Below are 16,979 nucleotides of genomic sequence, written 5' to 3'. Positions count from 1 at the left end.
CGTTTTATAAGGGGTTTTCCCATTCGCTTGATTTTCATTCTCTCCTGCTGCTGCCATGTAAGAGGTGCCTTTGCCTTCCGCCATGACTGTGGGGCCTCCCCAGCCACATGGAACCGAATCCATTCAACCTCTTCTTCATAAATTGCCCAGTCTCGGGTATGTCTTTATCAGCAGCACGAGTACTGACTGATGCACCCACCAAGAGACGGCAGGTGGCTTTGCAGAGACCCCAGGGACACCCATTTGCTCTTGTTGCTCCAGACGACCCAGCACTTGTTGGAGAGAGACAGCAGCCTCCGCTCCCATCCTGGCAGCATCCGTGGGACTCCCGACATCAGAGCGTCCAGAGCAGGTGCCTCTGAGGAACCGTCCCAGGAGGCCAGGCAGTGCCAGAGTGTGCGTGAGGCTAGGGCCCCCACCCTGCACCCACCACTTATCCAGAGAGCTGAGGCCTCCTGGGCGCTGAGCGGCTCTGGGCTCTTCAAGAGACGAGACCGGAAGGAGGGGAGCCTGCGGCCTGGGGGTCACACCTGCTTCCCCCTGACGCTGAGGAGCCCCGGGCACAGGAAGCGGGTCCTGGGGTCGCCCAAATAAGCCACGCCCTTGTAAGGGTTGTTTTGAGCTGAAGCAGCCGTCCATGAGGGTAAGAGCGCTGCTTTTTCTGGCTCTGGAGAGCGTCTTCCCCGTGGGGTGTTCCTCCTCTTTCGGGAAGGAAAGGCCATTCCCAGCCACACAGACCGTGCTGGAGTGCGCGTGCCTTCCTCCAGCTCATCTGCCGATTTTAATTCTCGGGCCCAACCGAAAAACACCGAGAGGTAAAACGTTGCCTCCCCACCCACCGTGGTCTGGAGGCTGGAGGAGATTTTCTGTTCGACTCAGTACAGGCTGAGCTCTGTCCTGACAAATCCCTGTGCTGGAGCTGTGACCCCGTGACCCTCAGGACCCCAGGGTGTGGCTGCGCTTGGGCGTGGAGCTGTAGAGATTGTGAAGGTAAAGCGAGGCCGTGCGCGTGGCCCTGACTCCGGGTGGCCGGCGTCCTCATGAGAAGGGGAGACGGGGACACAGCACACAGGACGACCACGTGAGGACGTGGAATATCGAGGACGCAGTACACAGGACGACCACGTGAGGACATGGAATATCGAGGACGCAGCACACAGGACGACCACGTGAGGACATGGAATATCGAGGACGCAGCACACAGGACGACCGTGTGAGGACACAGAATATGTCCTCTTCGCGCCAAGGGGAGAGCCTGGGGGAGCCAGCGCTGTGAGACACTTTGCCCCTGGCACCAGAGGGAATGGGCTCCCACTGTTTAAGCCGCCCGCCTGAGCAAACCCACACGGACTACCCGGCAAGGCCTCGCCGGAGCCCCGGCCACAGCAGGGTTTCGTCCTGGTGCCGTGTGGCTGGGGGGAGGCGCGGCGCCGGCAGCGTTTGCACCACACCACTGCCCGCAGGGCTGCCTTTGTCTTCCTGAGTTATCTGTGTCCCGTTTGCCCTGATAGGGAGAGAAAGACTCAAACACCCCGTCACAGAGGGAGACCCGCGTCTGTGCTGCAGGCAGCCTTGTTAGGGCCTGGTGCCGGTTCCCCACACTCCCTGGTGGAGAGACCAGACATGAAAACACAGAACCCGCCCCAGCCCCGGCCTGCACAGAAAGCCGCCCTGTGCTGCCTGGGACCAGCCGATCTTTGGCCTCTGACCTTCCAGTGATGTCACAGCAGCCCCCTGGCAACAGCGCACCCAGCACCTCCTGACTACTCCCCGCGGGACGGCTGGGTGTGAGGGTGGCAGCCTTGCGCTCAGGCCGAGGCTGGGCTGGAGGATGGAGAAGGACACGGGGACCACACACAGGAGGCACCGGCCCGGCCCCAGGGTCCTGCCCTCAGGAGTGGCCCTCGGGCACCTCAAGGCGGCCTTTGAGGCCTCTGAACTTCAGCGGAGCAGGAGTCTGGAAGGCCTGCAGCTCAAGGGGGACCCTCCCAGCCACCCTAGGAAGCCTCGCAAGGAGCCAGGTAGGGGCTGTGGGGCCGCGGGGAGCGGGTGGACGGCACGGCTGCTCCACCAGGCCCTGAACCCAAAGTACCCACGTCAGGGCCCAGCCAGTTAGAAAGTCACTTCCCAAGGTTAGGGACACACCGAGACAGCCCCAGGAGGTCTGACAACGTATGTCCAAGGCAGGGCACAGCCCGGTGTCGTACATTTTAGGGGGACGTGGGGCATTAATCAGTCCCTGTGAAGGGTACGCTGGTTCTGTCCAGAAAGGGGCAGCCCGAGGCAGGAGGGGCTCCCAGGTGGTAGGTAGAGGAGACACAGAACTGCATTCTTCTGGGTCTCGAGCAGCCTTTCACTGAACACACAGTTTACACGTGAGGGGTTAGCGGGAGAGTCCCTTGTACCCTAGTCCGGCTCAGTGACTGCAGTTTTACATAAGCATCCTGGAGGAAGTCGTCAGACACGCTTGTCTCAGGCGAGCAGAGGGAGGACGGTGATCTCCATCCCCGGTCAGCTGCCCGTCTGCATTCCCCGCGTGAAACTCCACAGAACTGCTTGGGGCAGAGCTCGTGAGGCTCGTAGGGCATTTCCTCCTGGGTGAATGACGAGGTGGCCTGTGGCCGTTTATCTCTGCGGCTCTTATTTAGGAAGAGGATGGGAGGCAGGTTTGCCTGACACATCCCAGCCTGACTCTTCCCCTTAGCTCAGTGATTTGGAGCCCGAGATTCGTTTTCCTTCCACAGGCAGCAGGGACCGGGCCGGGCCTCCTGCCTCCCACTGCCCTGTGCTCAGAACACTAAGGGTGGAAGAGGGGACCATTCCAGGTCCACACCTGTAACCCACCCAGGGCTGCCGGGAAGGCCTTGCACTGCTGGGGCGGAGCTGTGGGGCTCCAGCCGGGCACAGCCAAGGGCGAAAGGGGTGAGAGGAGGGCAGGCCCGGGACCCTCATGGGCCTCCGAAGCCAGCCAATGCCTGGAGAGAGGACCATGGCCAGGCCCCCCATTTGCAAGGAGGCCCTGGGTCCCTGCCGGGAGCCTCGGACCTTGCCCACCAGCGAGGAACCTGCGTAGCCGGTGTTTGACACGGATGGCTTCTAGACCACGAAACGCGTAGGCTGCATCTGTGTCAGTCCACGCTCGCCACTCAGATGTTTCCAGGTGTGCCGAACGGACAGTGGCCTGGGGATGGTGCTAGAGTCACCCCCTCACACCTTGAATACCGGCCCAGAGCACAGGGCTGAGGTGCTGACACGGAGGTGCGAGCAGGCGTCCCCTCCCCTCCCCTCCCCTCCCCTCCCGCGGCCTCGGCAGCTCTGCCTCCCCTTCGCAAAGGTGGCCACGGGGCCGTGGAAGTGAAACAGCCCAGTAGGACTCAGGGTTTGCTCAAGCCCTGGAGACAATTGTAAGAAGTAATGATGTAAAAATATGTGTTCTCTGAGTTTAAAAATCCAAAGATGTGCTGTGTGAGGGTGTGAGCAGTCAGGAGGCTGCACCCCACCTCCCTCCCCGCAGGGTTCCCTCAAGATGTGTAAAGTTCTCAAAAGAATAAGTTACGCCAAGGCTGCTTAGCGGGAATTTAAGTAGGGGCAGGGAGCAGGTCTCGAACAGTGCTGCCCGGTGCCACCGCAGTGTGGACTTAGAGTCCGGGGTCGGACGGAGGAAGGGACCGAGCCCCATCGTGGCTGACATTTCCCTCAACACCTGCTGGATTTGCCCAAAACCGCATGATGGGAGGAGCCGCAGCAGGGAGACCGGGCTTCTGTGGGGCTGCTTGTCCTGTCTGGCAAAGACGTCCACCCTGCAGAGCCTCCCCCAGGCACCAGCACCCTCGGGGTCTGAGACCACGGCCCAGGAGCGCGTCTCCCGGGAGCTTGGTGGCTGCCCCCAGGCCACTGAGATTCTGCCGGAGAAAAGCAGGAGGCATTTCCAGCCCTGTGACCCCAGGAGATGGGCCCGGCCTTGCTGACCACCGGTAGAGTCAGATGTTCAGCTCCTTGCCCCGCACAGACTTGGTGGGCTTGATGACATGCACAGTGCCACATGCACCCACAGGTGCCTGGATGTGTGAGACGCCGCGTCCACATCACAGGGAGGCCTCCGGGATGCGGGAGAGGTGGGGTGGCCGACTTCACGGGGGAGCAGTGAGGGCAGAGGGTGTGTCTGGGCCTGGGCCATGCGCAGCACAGGAGACCAGCGCTCACGGAGGGCAGCCCAGAGGCATAAAGTGGTCCCGAGAAAAGACTACTAGAAACACCCAGCGATGTGCCTCGGGGAGCCCGGAGAACCTGGAGATTGGTGGATTTTCCTGGACAAGCCAAGAGGGGTGTCAGGTCCCATCTGTCCGTGAGAGGAAGCCTGGGTGGAGGGTGGTAGCCACATGGGCAGGTCTTGGGGTCTTCTCCCACCCTCGTGCTCAGCTACCTCCAGCCAGCTGCGCTAGGACAAAGAGGAATGGCAAGAGGTCCCGGAGCCTCTTGCGTTTACTGTAAGGCAGCTGGCCACGCCTCGCCCTGAGCCCTGCAGGGAGAAGGTGGAGCCGGGGGTGGGCTGAGCTGCTGGGACTGAGCCAGGCTCAAGGCCCCGGCACCAGGCTGTGGAAAGTGCTGGTAGCAAATACAGGAGGGGCTGGGCTTGGGCACGGGTGGGGGAGAAACTCAGGTTAGCCGTAGCCACGGCTGAGAGTTGAGCTCTGCCGTGGGTGGCTGTGGGCGGCTCTGGGCAGGTCCTGAGCTCCGGTAGCTGTGGTGTGATGGTGCTGACGGCTCTGTCCTTCCTCCCCAGAGTCCGAAGATCAAGGAAAAGACCCAAGCAGTAGCGGGGAAGATGCCAGCTGGTAAGTGGCCTGTCTGGCGCTGGCCTGGGTGAAGGCGGAGCTGGGAAAAGTGAGGCGGACATGGGAGAGGGTGGGGTGTGGGGGTGGCACCCAGGCATCAAGGTAGACACTTAGAAGGGGACCGAGGGAGCCCTGGGTCCTGAGAAGACCCCGCCCAGGGCCTGGATGGGAGGGCTGGGAAATCCTCCTTATTTTGAGAGAGAATTCAGTGTGGGAACGGGGCCCACCTGTAGGGGGTGGTGTCCTCAGGACTCGGGCCCTGACCTGAGGGTCACAGCTGCGTCCCTGTCAGTAGACACCCCGTGGCCCTCTGGGGAAGGAGGCGTCGTCTCGCTGGTGGACTGCTGGGCCAACCCTGGATGTAAACAACTCGAGTGACCCTTTAGGGAGGGGGCGTGGGGCCCTGGACGGCACAACCTCACTTCGTACCGCCGAGTTCTTGCCTCCTTGCACCTCGTGTCCCGTCCCGCCCCAGCTCTGGTTCTCCCACCCACTCACCCTCTTGCCATCAAACAAGACTTAAAAGCCCTTGAATTCCTCAAGAATTTGTCTCAGATCTAACAAAGTCGATTTGCCAGCACCATGGACAAGGCACGGGCCAAGTCTGCCTTCTTTACAAGTGGCTCCCGTAGAGTGGAGACCAAGGAAGGCGTCCAGTCGCCAAAGTGGCCAAAGGTGCAGTCAGTTGGTGAGAGTGAGTGTTCGTGCGTTAGAGCAATGTGTGAGGCGTCCGGAGCCTCCCACCCTGTGGAGCTCAGGGAAGCTGATGGCCTTGGTGAGGGCAGCTGAGGTGGGAAGACCACACACCTTTAGGGTGGCACAGCTGAAAGTGTCTGCTCACGTTGGCCAAGTCAACACCCTTGGCCAAGTCAACACCATTGCAGATGGTGGCAGAGCCCGTCATCCTCACGTTGGCCAAGTCAATACCCTTGGCCAAGTCAACACCATTGCAGATGGTGGCAGAGCCCGTCATCCTCACTGCCTGTTGCATTCCTCTTGCCCCTGGCCACACACCACAGCAGACCACAGAAGGGGTTACCAGGTTGGTGTGAGTAACTGCAGGGCCAGCCACGGACCCCCCAGCCTGCTGGCTGGCACGGCCCATTTGGTATCCACATGGAGTGAGCTGTGGATCTGCCACAGGATGGCTGCATCTTCTCACCAGATTTTGGTTCTTTGAGCAAGGTTAGAGGTTGGCTGTAAGTAAATTGGTTCCCAGTCCAGACCCTGGCAGTACAGGGTAAGTTTTTCAGCCGAGATGGGTCAGCAGAGGGAGCCAGGAAGGCCAGGTTGGGGGGCCCTTCAGAGCCAGAACCCTGTGCCGGGTCAGGGCCCCTCATAGGCGCCCACGGACCCCAGGGGCACCAGCCTAGAGCCCAGGGAGACAGCCCCGGAGGAGACCAGGAGCTGCCTGCAGCTGTCTGCCATGACACCTCTTCCAAACCACTTTCCCTGCTCCTCCTGCAGTCAGGAAAACCTAGCACAAGACAAGAAGGAAAGCTTCTGCACCCTTGGGAAGCTGGGTCATGAGAGTGGAAAACGGGACCCAGAGAGGGAGAAGAGCAACTCGGAGGCCAGCACGCAGGAGGCACGGGAAGGCGAGCACGCGGACGGAGGCTCGCAGGAGGCCAAGGTCGGGCCACGCCGAGGAGCGGTGCATTTTTTACCTCTTGTCTTGGAGCCCAGCCTTCACTTACCTCTCTGGTCTTACAGGAACAGGAGGCGGAGTCCATAAAGCTAAATGACCTTCAGGAAAAAGAGGCGAGAGCTTTTCCCTTTAGTAATAGAAGTAAGATGGGAGGCCTGTCCAAGTAGGAGTTCTGCTGGAGCCTGGGCCTGCCCAGGACCGTGGCCTGGAGGTCAGCTCAGCAGGCGCCAGGCTGGGAAGCTGGACTAGGCCCCGCTGTCTCCCTAGAGAGGCTTGGGGCCAAGCTCTGAGACTCTTTGCCCGATCCCAGGGCAGCCTGACCCCCACTTGCCAAACGTGCCGTCACTAAAGGTGTATGAGGCCCTGAGAGGAGGTACCCTCAGCTTGACCTTGGCCCAGAAAAACCCCAGAGCCCCAGGCTTGATGTGCTGTCCAGGAACACGTTGTGCTGTGGGGATTGTCATGCGGCCCTGCATGGAGGAAGGTGGCTTTTGTTCTCCCTCCAAGCTGTGTGGTGGGGATGGGAACACGGCTGGACATGCTGCTTGCCAGGCGGGCCTTGGTTTCATTCCCGGGCTCTTGGGAAGTCCTTCACCTGCCCCCACACACTGCCCTTGGAGTTGACTCAAGTGCTCCCATCGGGTACACATTCTGGGCTGGTCCAGGTGCCCAGTTAGAGGCCTTGGGGCAGCAAAACCCTGAGCCACTGAAGCCATTTGCATCCCGGGTGGGTCTCCTGCTCCTTGGTGCGGGTGTGGCCCACAGGCAGGCTGTGGGGGCAGCAGTGCTGCCTTGTCGAACAGGGCTGGGGTGGGAGCAGTCGGGCTCCCTAGCTCTGGGCAGTGCCCCATCTCCTGGAGGCCCCAGTTCTCAGAGGATGAGGTTGGAGGAAACCCTCTGGGGTCTCAGGGCCCTGATGGGAGGGATTAGGGAGGGGTGAGAAAGCCGTATCCCCCCTCCATCTCTACTGCCAGAGCTGGCCATGGACACCTCACAGTCCACACTGCCATCAGCTCTGCCCAGCGTCCCAGGAGCCCTCGTTCAGCATTGCCAGGATCTGGGGGCCTGATGGTCATCACCAGGGTCTGCCCCAGCTGCCCCAAGGGCCAGGAGCCACTGTTCCTCCCAGGGAATCAGTGTTCCTCTCCAGCTCACCCAAGCCTGCCATTCACGCCTCTCTGGTTTCCATTTGCAGAAAGCATCTGTGTTTGTGGAGATTGACCTGGGAGACCACGCTGAGGAGGTAAGAACGGAAACCCCCAAGACAAGCAGAGCCCAAGCCGTCAGGAAAGGGCCTGGCAGGGCCAGCCTTGGAAGGTTTTCTGGGAACTTGCCCCACAATAGGCGTGTGCTGGACGGGGAGGCAGAGACCTGGGGCCAGCAGCTCCAGAAGAGCTCTCTGGTGTTGAGGATTGGTCTAGCCTCTTCCTTACCCTCCCACACTCCAACTCACACACACTTCGGCACTATCAGAGACTCTAGGGCTTGGGTTAACCCTCAAGGTGCCCATGGGTCCTCAGAACCTCTTGTGAGATCACGTTGGGGTGGTGAAAAGGGCACAGACCTGGAAGCTCAGAGACCGGGCTTTGGTAGATGTGTGGTTCTGTCAGTAAATGCTCCAAACAACTCATCATATTTCCCTGTGCCTCAGTTGTCTCCCCTATTAAGTAGGAATAATATTAGTACCTGCATCCCAGGGTATTGTTTGGGAAAGCTCTCAGAGCAGTGCCTCATACCCAGGAAAGCTTCAGTATGGAGTATCATCATCATCACCACCATTACTATCATCACCATCAACACCATCATTATCATAGCACAACCATCACCATCATCATCATCATCATCACCATCAACATCATCCCCAAAGACATCATCACCATCATCATTAATATCACCATCATTATCACATCACCACCATCATTCCCATCACCAGCATCATCGCCACCATCATTATCATGACCGTCATCACCACCACCATCATCACCATCACCGTTGTCATCACCATCACCACTATCACTATCACCATCATCATGAACATTATAATCATCATCATCATCACCATCACCATCATTAATATCACCATCATTATCACATCACCACCATCATTCCCATCACCAGCATCATCATCACCATCACTATCATGACTGTCATCAACACCACCATCATCACTATCACCATCACCACTATCACTATCACCATCATCACCATCACCATTATCACCATCATCACCTTAACCATCATCCCCACCATTATAATCACCATCATCATCACCATCATCATTATTACAACCATTGCCAGCATCATCACCATCATCACCATCATCACTATCACTATCACCATCGTCACCACCATTATAATCACCATCACCATCATCACCTTCACCATCATCACCACCATTATCACCATCATCATCATCACTCATCACCACCATTATAATCACCATCATCGTTATCACCATCGTCACCACTGTTATAGTCACCAGCATCATCACCACCACCATCATCATCCTTATCTATAACAGGAAGAGGCTGACTTAATGACCTGTCTGGTCCCTTCCAACACTAATATCTGGGGTATGTTCCTCCATTTATTTGCTGTGGTGAACAGTCATCATTTTGGAAGTTTCTTGAAGTTCTTTCTTGGCAAGTTTAAGCTCCTTCCTGGGGGTCAGTTATTTTCCAGACTGCACCTTCTCTCCCTTTTGCCCTCAGAGAATGCCACAAAGCAGAGAGAGCTGGTGATTAACCCCCAACAAGGCTATTCTTGGGGCACATGAGTTCTAAGGACTCAAGGAGGGCCAGCCAGTGGCACAGTTGGGCTGACAGGCCAGACCTGGTCTTCAGTGCCGGAGCCTGGCCTCATCAAGGGTGCAGTTCCTTGGTCAGGTTCCCCTAACTGGAAATGTTCAGACAATAGACAGCCCTGTCTGATGGCAGGTCATCCAGGCCCAGGCAGCCTCTGTGCCCTGGCATGATCCTCCAGCAAGTCCACAGGCTATACCTCAGTGCCCGTGGCTGACACCTCCCATCCCTTAAACGTCTCCACTCCCCACAGGTGGTCACTGATGCCAAGAAGGAAGAGAAGCCGTCCCAGATGGATGTGGGAGATCTGTCAGAAGACGAGTGAGTGATGCTTGTGGGCTCACACTAGGTGGGGGTAGGAGGACTTTTGCCCCATCATGGTTTCTGATGTGCCCACCATGCCTTGTGTGTGGTGGGCAGAGCCGAGCCCAGGCGGTACCCCCTTCTCCCTGGGTGCTGCTGAGGCTCAGCATCTACCGAGCCTGAGGGGCTGAGGGCAGGCAACAGGACATCGGACCTTGGAAAGGCTCAGGGATAAGCTTCATGATGCCCCACCTCACCCCATAACCAGGCTGTGTCTCCTACCCGTCAGCCAGGAAAAGGACCTGATGAGAGGGGGCAGAGGAGGGAGAGGAGGGAGGAGGGAGCGGGGAGAGGTGATAAGTGCATGGTACTGGCTTCTCCTGTTTAGGTTTTAGCTGCAGACTTGGGTCCTGCAGGTGGTGGGAAGCTGTGCATACATGCTGGTGTCACAGCCAAGCCGGCTGCTCTCACAACGAGCCTCAGGCCCTGGGGCCGGGGCAGCCCTCGAAGAGATGACCCGTGTCCCCAGGCTGGATGCTGTGTAGGTCCAGGGAAGCCCCAAGACTTCCTGGGGCCCCGAGGCCCTCAGTCATGAAGAGGGGTGTGGGGAGGGAAGACATGTCTGGCCTATTGAACGGGGCCATGTGCCTATAGTGTTTTATTTTAAACAACACACGAAAATACAAAAAGCAATTGTCCAAATGCCTACCACTCAGAACTAACAGTTTATGAGTATCTTGATTTATTACAGGTTTTTTTAAAAGGATGAATTGTTCTATTGGCTTTGTAAAACAGTCACATGATACTAAATCTTCTTTCAGCCTATAATCCCAGCACTTTGGGAGGCCAAGGTGGGCAGATCACGAGGTCAGGAGATCGAGACCATCCTGGCTAACACGGTGAAACCCTGTGTCTACCAAAATACAAAAAATTAGCCAGGCATGGTGGTGGGCGCCTGTAGTTCCAGCTTCTTGGGAGGCTGAGGCAGGAGAATCGCTTGAACCCAGGAGGCAAAGGTTGCAGTGAACCGAGATCGTGCCACCGCACTCCAGCCTGGGTGACAAGAGTGAGACTTCATCTGAATAAATAAATAAATAAAAGGAATAAGAACCCATAGGGATTGGACACTCACCAAAACAAGATGTTACGAAGAAAATTTTAAAACTTTTAACATTTGGCTGGGTGCGGAGGCTCACACCTGTAATCCCAGCCCTTTGGGAGGCCAAGGCGGGTGGATCGCTCCTGCCCAGGAAAGCCGAGAGCCCTCAGCCATGGCTATAATGAATGGGCGTCAGCTCACATGCACACTTGTGTGTTCGTTGGAAAATGCTTTGGCAGGCTCCATCTATCTCTCTTTTTTTTTTCTTTTTTTTCTTTTTTTTGAGACAGAGTCTCGCTCTGTCACCCAGGCTGGAGTGCAATGGTGCGATCTCAGCTCACTGCAAGCTCTGCCTCCCAGGTTCATGCCATTCTCCTGCCTCAGCCTCCCGAGTAGCTGGGACTACAGGCACCCACTACCTCGCCCGGCTAATTTTTTTGTATTTTTAGTAGTCGGGGTTTCACCATGTTAGCCAGGATGGTCTCGAACTCCTGACCTCGTGATCTGCCCGCCTCAGCCTCCCAATGTGCTGGGATTACAGGCGTGAACCACCATGCCTAGCCTCCATCTCTTTTTTAATTAGCATGATCTGGATTTTCTTTTTCCTAGTGTTGCCTTTTCCTGTACCCACCCAACACAATACATCCCCAGGACTGTTAGAGGGAATCTACAGATCACACAGAGCACTGCACACTCCACAGCGTCACAGTAACTACAGATTGGAAAAAAACTTGACAACCAGTCTACAAAACTGGAACCACTTTTGTATATTATTTAATTAATTGTGCTCTTAATATTTCCCACCTTTTTGTACCCCTATTTATTAGAGTCCTTTCCCCAAAAAGCAGTTTTGGACCAGAGTTGATTATAAATGTTTTTAGAGAATAATTCAGAACAATGACTACAGATGCAAAACCTTAGAACAGCCACGGTTAAAATTTGATGAAAGCTTCTAACCAACAAGAAAATAGTTATTTCTATTACACATAACATTGTAAGAAAACAACCAAAATCATGACAGACAGTGTCACATCAGGACTGCCAGGCTTCTATAAATTTTACATAATCTTTAGAACATTCACATGGATAACAGGCCCATACAAATATAATTTACAATTGGACATTATCAAAATTATGATAGATATTATATTAATATAAATGTATGTAATTTTTAGAACATTTATATCAATAACATGTTCACAATTATAACTGAAAGAAGGTTTAGTATCATTTATCATTTGATGATGCTACCCATACAGTTTTACCAAATCGAATTGTTTAATCTGAAAAGACTTTATGTAGGATTTTGATTCTGTGGAAACCTGCGAAAGATGTCAAAAGGTTCAAAACAATAAAAACAGAATTACGGATCATTTAAAAATAATAGTCACTCATTTAACCAGAGTGATTATCAAAAGACCTCACAGGCAATTCAGAAAGTTACATTGCTATAAAACCATAACTCTTTTAAAGCCCAGTTGTCTTAGTAATCAAAATTTAATAAAGATAATGCAGAAATTATCTTGATAAAATATTTGTTTTTTAAGCCAGTTACCAAAAGGTACAGAAAAACCTGCAGTGTGATTGCCTCTCCTTGAGGGAAGCCCATGCAGGTAACCTGGAAGTCAGATCTGATGAGAAGGGCACTGGAACCTCGCCAGATACAGGAAAAGCATCTCCAGGGCTGTTGGTGTGCACTTGATTACAGAGGACAGTAAACAAGGAAACTAGTGGGGAACTATTTGGGGAACACACAGCTCTTGGTAACAGCATGAGAAGTTTTCTGATTATGTTGAACAATTCAGATGTAGCGAGAAAAGCCAAGTGTATAAATTGAAGCTGCACTTAAGGAAAACGTTGCTTAAACAGCAGAGGTAGAGCTGGAGGAAAAAGTTGCAGGACTTGACAAAAAATTTGAAGGAGAAAGTTGTTATCCCAGGCCTTCTTAAGGGGAGAAAGAGCTGAGACAGCCACACACGACCTGCAAACCACACGTTGCAAGGGACAGCAGAAGCTGAGTTTCTGAGATGTAGATCTGAGCAGTTTTAAAAGAAATGATTTCAGAGTTAAAAAAACCTCTTGCAATTTCATTAAGAGCAAACCAGTACTTTAAGGAAACTTTGTGGTGACATAGGGGACCAATCTTTAGTTTTGTATTAATGTATATTTAATATCATAGCAATTTTTTTTTTTTTTTTTTTTTTTTGAGATAGAGTCTCGCTCTGTCACCCAGGCTGGAGTGCAGTGGCGCCATCTCCACTCACTGCAAGCTCCACCTCCCAGGTTCATGCCATTCTGCTGCCTCACCCTCCCGAGTAGCTGAGACTACAGGCGCCTGCCACCACGTCTGGCTTATTTGTGTGTGTGTGTGTTTTTAGTAGAGATGAGGTTTCACCATGTTAGCCAGGATGGTCTTGATCTCCTGACCTCGTGATCTGCCTGCCTCGGCCTCCCAAACTGCTGGGATTACAGGCGTGAGCCACCGTGCCTGGCCCAAAGTTCAATCTTTAGAAAGACATATAAATAATTCCCTTTTAATCACAGCCAACTTACACACATAATTCTTTTCATAAATTATCTTTTCATAAACCTTATCATTACTTTTACAGATCATTCTGACATGCTTGGACTTTCTGCTGTGTCCTACACATCTTTTTAAAATAGCCAGTCATTTTACTTCAGGATAAAAAGAGAGAGAACTTGGACAAGTCCACATGTTAACTCTATCCTGGCAGATTGCCATTTGAGCTCCGAATTTTCCTTGATATAATTTGCTCATTGGTTTAAAATAAGCAAAAGAATGGGCCAGTGACAGCCTTAGAAAGCCTGGTATGCCTTAATGTTTGAGAACACCATTTTTGGCCATTTCTTCATTAAATCTCCTTTCATGAACCCCTCCCATCTAGAAGGGCTCTGTGTGTCACACGCCTGCCGGGCACTGACTGGAGGTTGGTCATCCAGTGCCTGTTGTTTGACTTTGCCATGATTTATTTCCCACTGGGAGTCAGATTAAAAGGGGAAGCACCTGCTCAACCTGGCCAATCAGACAGCCTCACACATTCTACCCAATCAGACAACCTCACACATTCTACCCAATCAGACAACCTCACACATTCTACCCAATCAGCCTCACACATCCATTTCTTCTTAGAATCTTTTCCTTTTCTTCTTTTTTGAGACGGAGTCTCACTCTGTCACCCAGGCTGGAGTGTAGTGGTGTGTTCCCAGCTCACTGCAACCTCCACCCCCTGGGCTAAAGTGATTCTCCTGCCTCAGCCTTCCAAGTAGCTGGGGCCACAAGCGCCCCCATGCCCAGTTAATTTCTTATTTTAGTAGAGATGGGGATCTCCCTGTGTTGGCCAGGCTGGTCTTTAACTTCTGAGCTCGAGTGATCCACCTGCCTCAACCTCCCAAGTGCTGGGACTATAAGCATGAGTCACAGCACCTGGCCCCTAGTATCTTTCAACTAGGAGAATTTTTCTCCTTAACAAATGAGAAGCCTCCATCAAGGAGTGGGAGTGGTGGCTGAAGAAACTCAGGGCTGTCAGCCAAGCAGGAGGTCTGAGCCCTAGCACAGCCCCAGGAGGACCCAGGAGAGACCCAGGGGGACCCGGAAGAGACCCAGGAGAGACCCTAAGAGGATCTCATAGAGACCCCAGGAGAAACCCCAGAGGACCCAGGAGAGACCCCACCATGTGCAGCTGTGCAGGGGCCAGAGCGCCCAAGGGCCTGTGCTGGGGCCAAGGTGCCAGGTCCCTGCAGTGTCCCAGGCAGCCCTGGGCAGCCTGCCAGGAGTCCCTTCATGGGCACCATGATTGCCAATTAAGGAAGAAAAATCAAGCTTTTCAAGAGTTTGTTTTACATGGAAGTCTTAGTGAGGACTGTGCACTGAGGCCGTCACCTGCAAGCTGTCTGTCCACTGCCCCACGCCATGTTTCTGTTCACGGTTCCCGGACAGGCGGCGGGGGCTGGGCGCTTGCAGAATCACATCAAGGTTTGAGTGCGAGAGCATGTTTGGCTGTAGATTACAGAGGGGTAATCACGAACCGCAGCAGACGTCGTGTGCAGGAAAAGGCACAGACCCAGGTCACTGATCTTTTAAGAATGTAGTGGCTCCAGGCGGAGATGGAGGCAGGGCCCATGTACTCTGTGCTGTTTTGTCTTCAGGCATCCTTCTGGAGACCCGCATGTCCTCTGAGCCAGGGTTCAAGCAGAAACCGGCAAACTGGGCTTCTCGTCCGCCACTCACCACAGCCCCTGAGGGCTTGATGGAATGGGGTGCATGCAGAGATGCAGGGGAGACCCCCAGTGCGCTTGATGAAAGGGGGTGCATGCAGAGATGCAGGGGAGACCTCCCTGCGGTTGATGAAAGGGGGTGCATGTGGAGCGCAGGGGAGACCCCCCAGTGCGCTTGATGAAAGGGGGTGCATGTGGAGTGCAGGGGAGACCCCCAGTGCGCTTGATGAAAGGGGGTGCATGTGGAGTGCAGGGGAGACCCCCAGTGCGCTTGATGAAAGGGGGTGCATGCGGAGTGCAGGGGAGACCCATCTGCGCTTGATGAAAGGTGGTGCATGCAGAATGCAGGGGAGACCCCCAGTGTGCTTGATGAAAGGGGGTGCATGCGGAGTGCAGGGGAGACCCGCCTGCGGTTGATGAAAGGGGGTGCATGCGGAGTGCAGGGGAGACCCATCTGCGCTTGATGAAAGGGAGTGCATGCGGAGTGCAGGGGAGACCCCCAGTGTGCTTGATGAAAGGGGGTGCATGCGGAGTGCAGGGGAGACCCCCAGTGCTCTTCGGGGTGCCTGTGGCCACAGTGCCAGCCCAGGACCGTTTCTCACCCACCTGCCCTCCTCTTGGCCTGCAGGATGCAGACCAGCTGGGTGTGCTGCATCCCGTACTCCAGCAGGAAGAGGGAGAAGGAGAGCGCCTAGTGCCCCGACAGGGTGCTCAGAGCTTGACGAAGAAGAGGAAGGAGGCGGGGTGCGGAGGGGCTGGGGCACCGGTCAGAGGGTGGTCGGGCCACCTACGTGCCGCCCAAGAGCTTTCTCTGCCAGGCACTGAGGTTCCTGTTTTCTTCTTGTGGGACTGGCCAGGCCTGGAAGGAGTGAGCTCACAGACCACGCCTTTGGACTAAAGATCCTGCCAGCCCTGACCAACGCTGGGGCGCTGATGACCACACCAGGTGTGAGCCACGCCCGAAACCCACTGCCCACTGGGTGAGTGATGATGTGACCTTAAGAACACAGAATAAATGACGGGAAGAGACTCTTCCTCTCCACCAGCCGGAGGGGCTCTAGCCCTTCCTGCCCTGGCCTCTTGCTCAGTGGCTTGCTGGGTGGGGACAGAGGCCCCTGGGGCACAGCAGGGGAGGCTCAGCCCTTTGTGGGCCTCGTGGGAGCTGCAGCTCCTGGAAGCACCCCCACCAGGCAGGGGTGAGAGGTGCAGGGCAGGATGGAGCGTCTGCTGTGTGGCCAAAGTCCCTGCAGGAGCCAGGAGCACAGTGGACGCAGCTGAGCCCCGGCTGTGACTACGAGAGCAACAGAGACTGGGGTGCTGGCACTAGGATCTGTCCCTGGAGGGGAGCCACGTGCTCCCCACTCAGAGGAGGAGATGGAGTCTTCCCAGGGGGTGTGGGGGCTCCAGGACATGCCTGCAAGACGAGTTGCACCAGAACCCACCCAGAGCTCTGTCGTTCAGACACACGCATGCACATTCATATGTACACGACACACACATGCTTGCACATACCACACGCATGCACAGGAGGCACAGGCAGGTGACCTGCAGCATCTCTGATCCGGGTGCCTCTAAGGCCTCAGAGGCCACAGGCAGAGATGCTGTGTGCACTGTCTATCCCCATGGAGACACACGGGGGCCGTCCCTGTGGTGCAGACGAGAACGCAAAGGCTCACGGAGGGTGAGCTCTGCCCATCGCTCAGCCAGGGAGGGAGGGGCCCCTTTCAGGGAGCCGCATGCCACTCAGAGCTTGTCCCCTGGGTACTTCGCTCTGATCAAAGTGGGGCACCATCCAGGTTGAAGAGAGAAAGGGGATCCCCGAAGCCAGCACCCACCCTTGACTGGAAGACACCACAGACGATAAGTGCCCACCAGCCCCAGTGTCACCGTGTCCCAGACAACTGGAAAGGGGCCCTGGACCAGCTGTCCTGGTGGGTGCAGCCCTGCGGTCCACCTGGTAAAGCGAAGCCTCCACATGGCATCACGGGGCTGAAGAAGCCAGACAGCTGCGGCCTGTCCCCCGTGAGGCGAGGGTCGCTGCCATCCTGGCTGCCAGG

The 16,979-nt window shown here is 55.2% G+C and overlaps 1 protein-coding gene across 3 annotated transcripts; it reads left to right on the top strand.

Moving 5' to 3' along the window:
* Positions 1 to 15,964, top strand: C17H13orf46 (chromosome 17 C13orf46 homolog). Of its 3 annotated transcripts, XM_050767056.1 has the most exons (8): positions 3 to 2,021; positions 4,784 to 4,835; positions 6,303 to 6,468; positions 6,549 to 6,596; positions 7,679 to 7,726; positions 9,538 to 9,605; positions 15,551 to 15,666; positions 15,780 to 15,868. In XM_050767056.1, exons 1-7 carry the CDS (start codon positions 1,832 to 1,834, stop codon positions 15,615 to 15,617), a joined length of 639 nt encoding a protein of 212 aa, XP_050623013.1. In that variant the 5' UTR covers positions 3 to 1,831; the 3' UTR covers positions 15,618 to 15,666; positions 15,780 to 15,868. The 3 variants fall into 3 exon arrangements, with proteins under 3 accessions (XP_050623011.1, XP_050623010.1, XP_050623013.1); XM_050767054.1 differs by lacking the exons at positions 15,551 to 15,666; positions 15,780 to 15,868 and adding an exon at positions 11,296 to 11,546 and having other exon boundaries at positions 1 to 2,021; XM_050767053.1 differs by lacking the exon at positions 15,551 to 15,666 and having other exon boundaries at positions 2 to 2,021; positions 15,780 to 15,964.
* Positions 15,965 to 16,979: the final 1,015 nt, after the last annotated feature.

This window comes from Macaca thibetana, chromosome 17, assembly GCF_024542745.1.
Source record: "Macaca thibetana thibetana isolate TM-01 chromosome 17, ASM2454274v1, whole genome shotgun sequence".
Lineage (NCBI taxonomy): Eukaryota > Metazoa > Chordata > Mammalia > Primates > Cercopithecidae > Macaca > Macaca thibetana.
The sequence above is the reverse complement of the archived record's forward strand: the minus strand, read 5'-3'. Positions and strand labels throughout refer to the sequence as shown.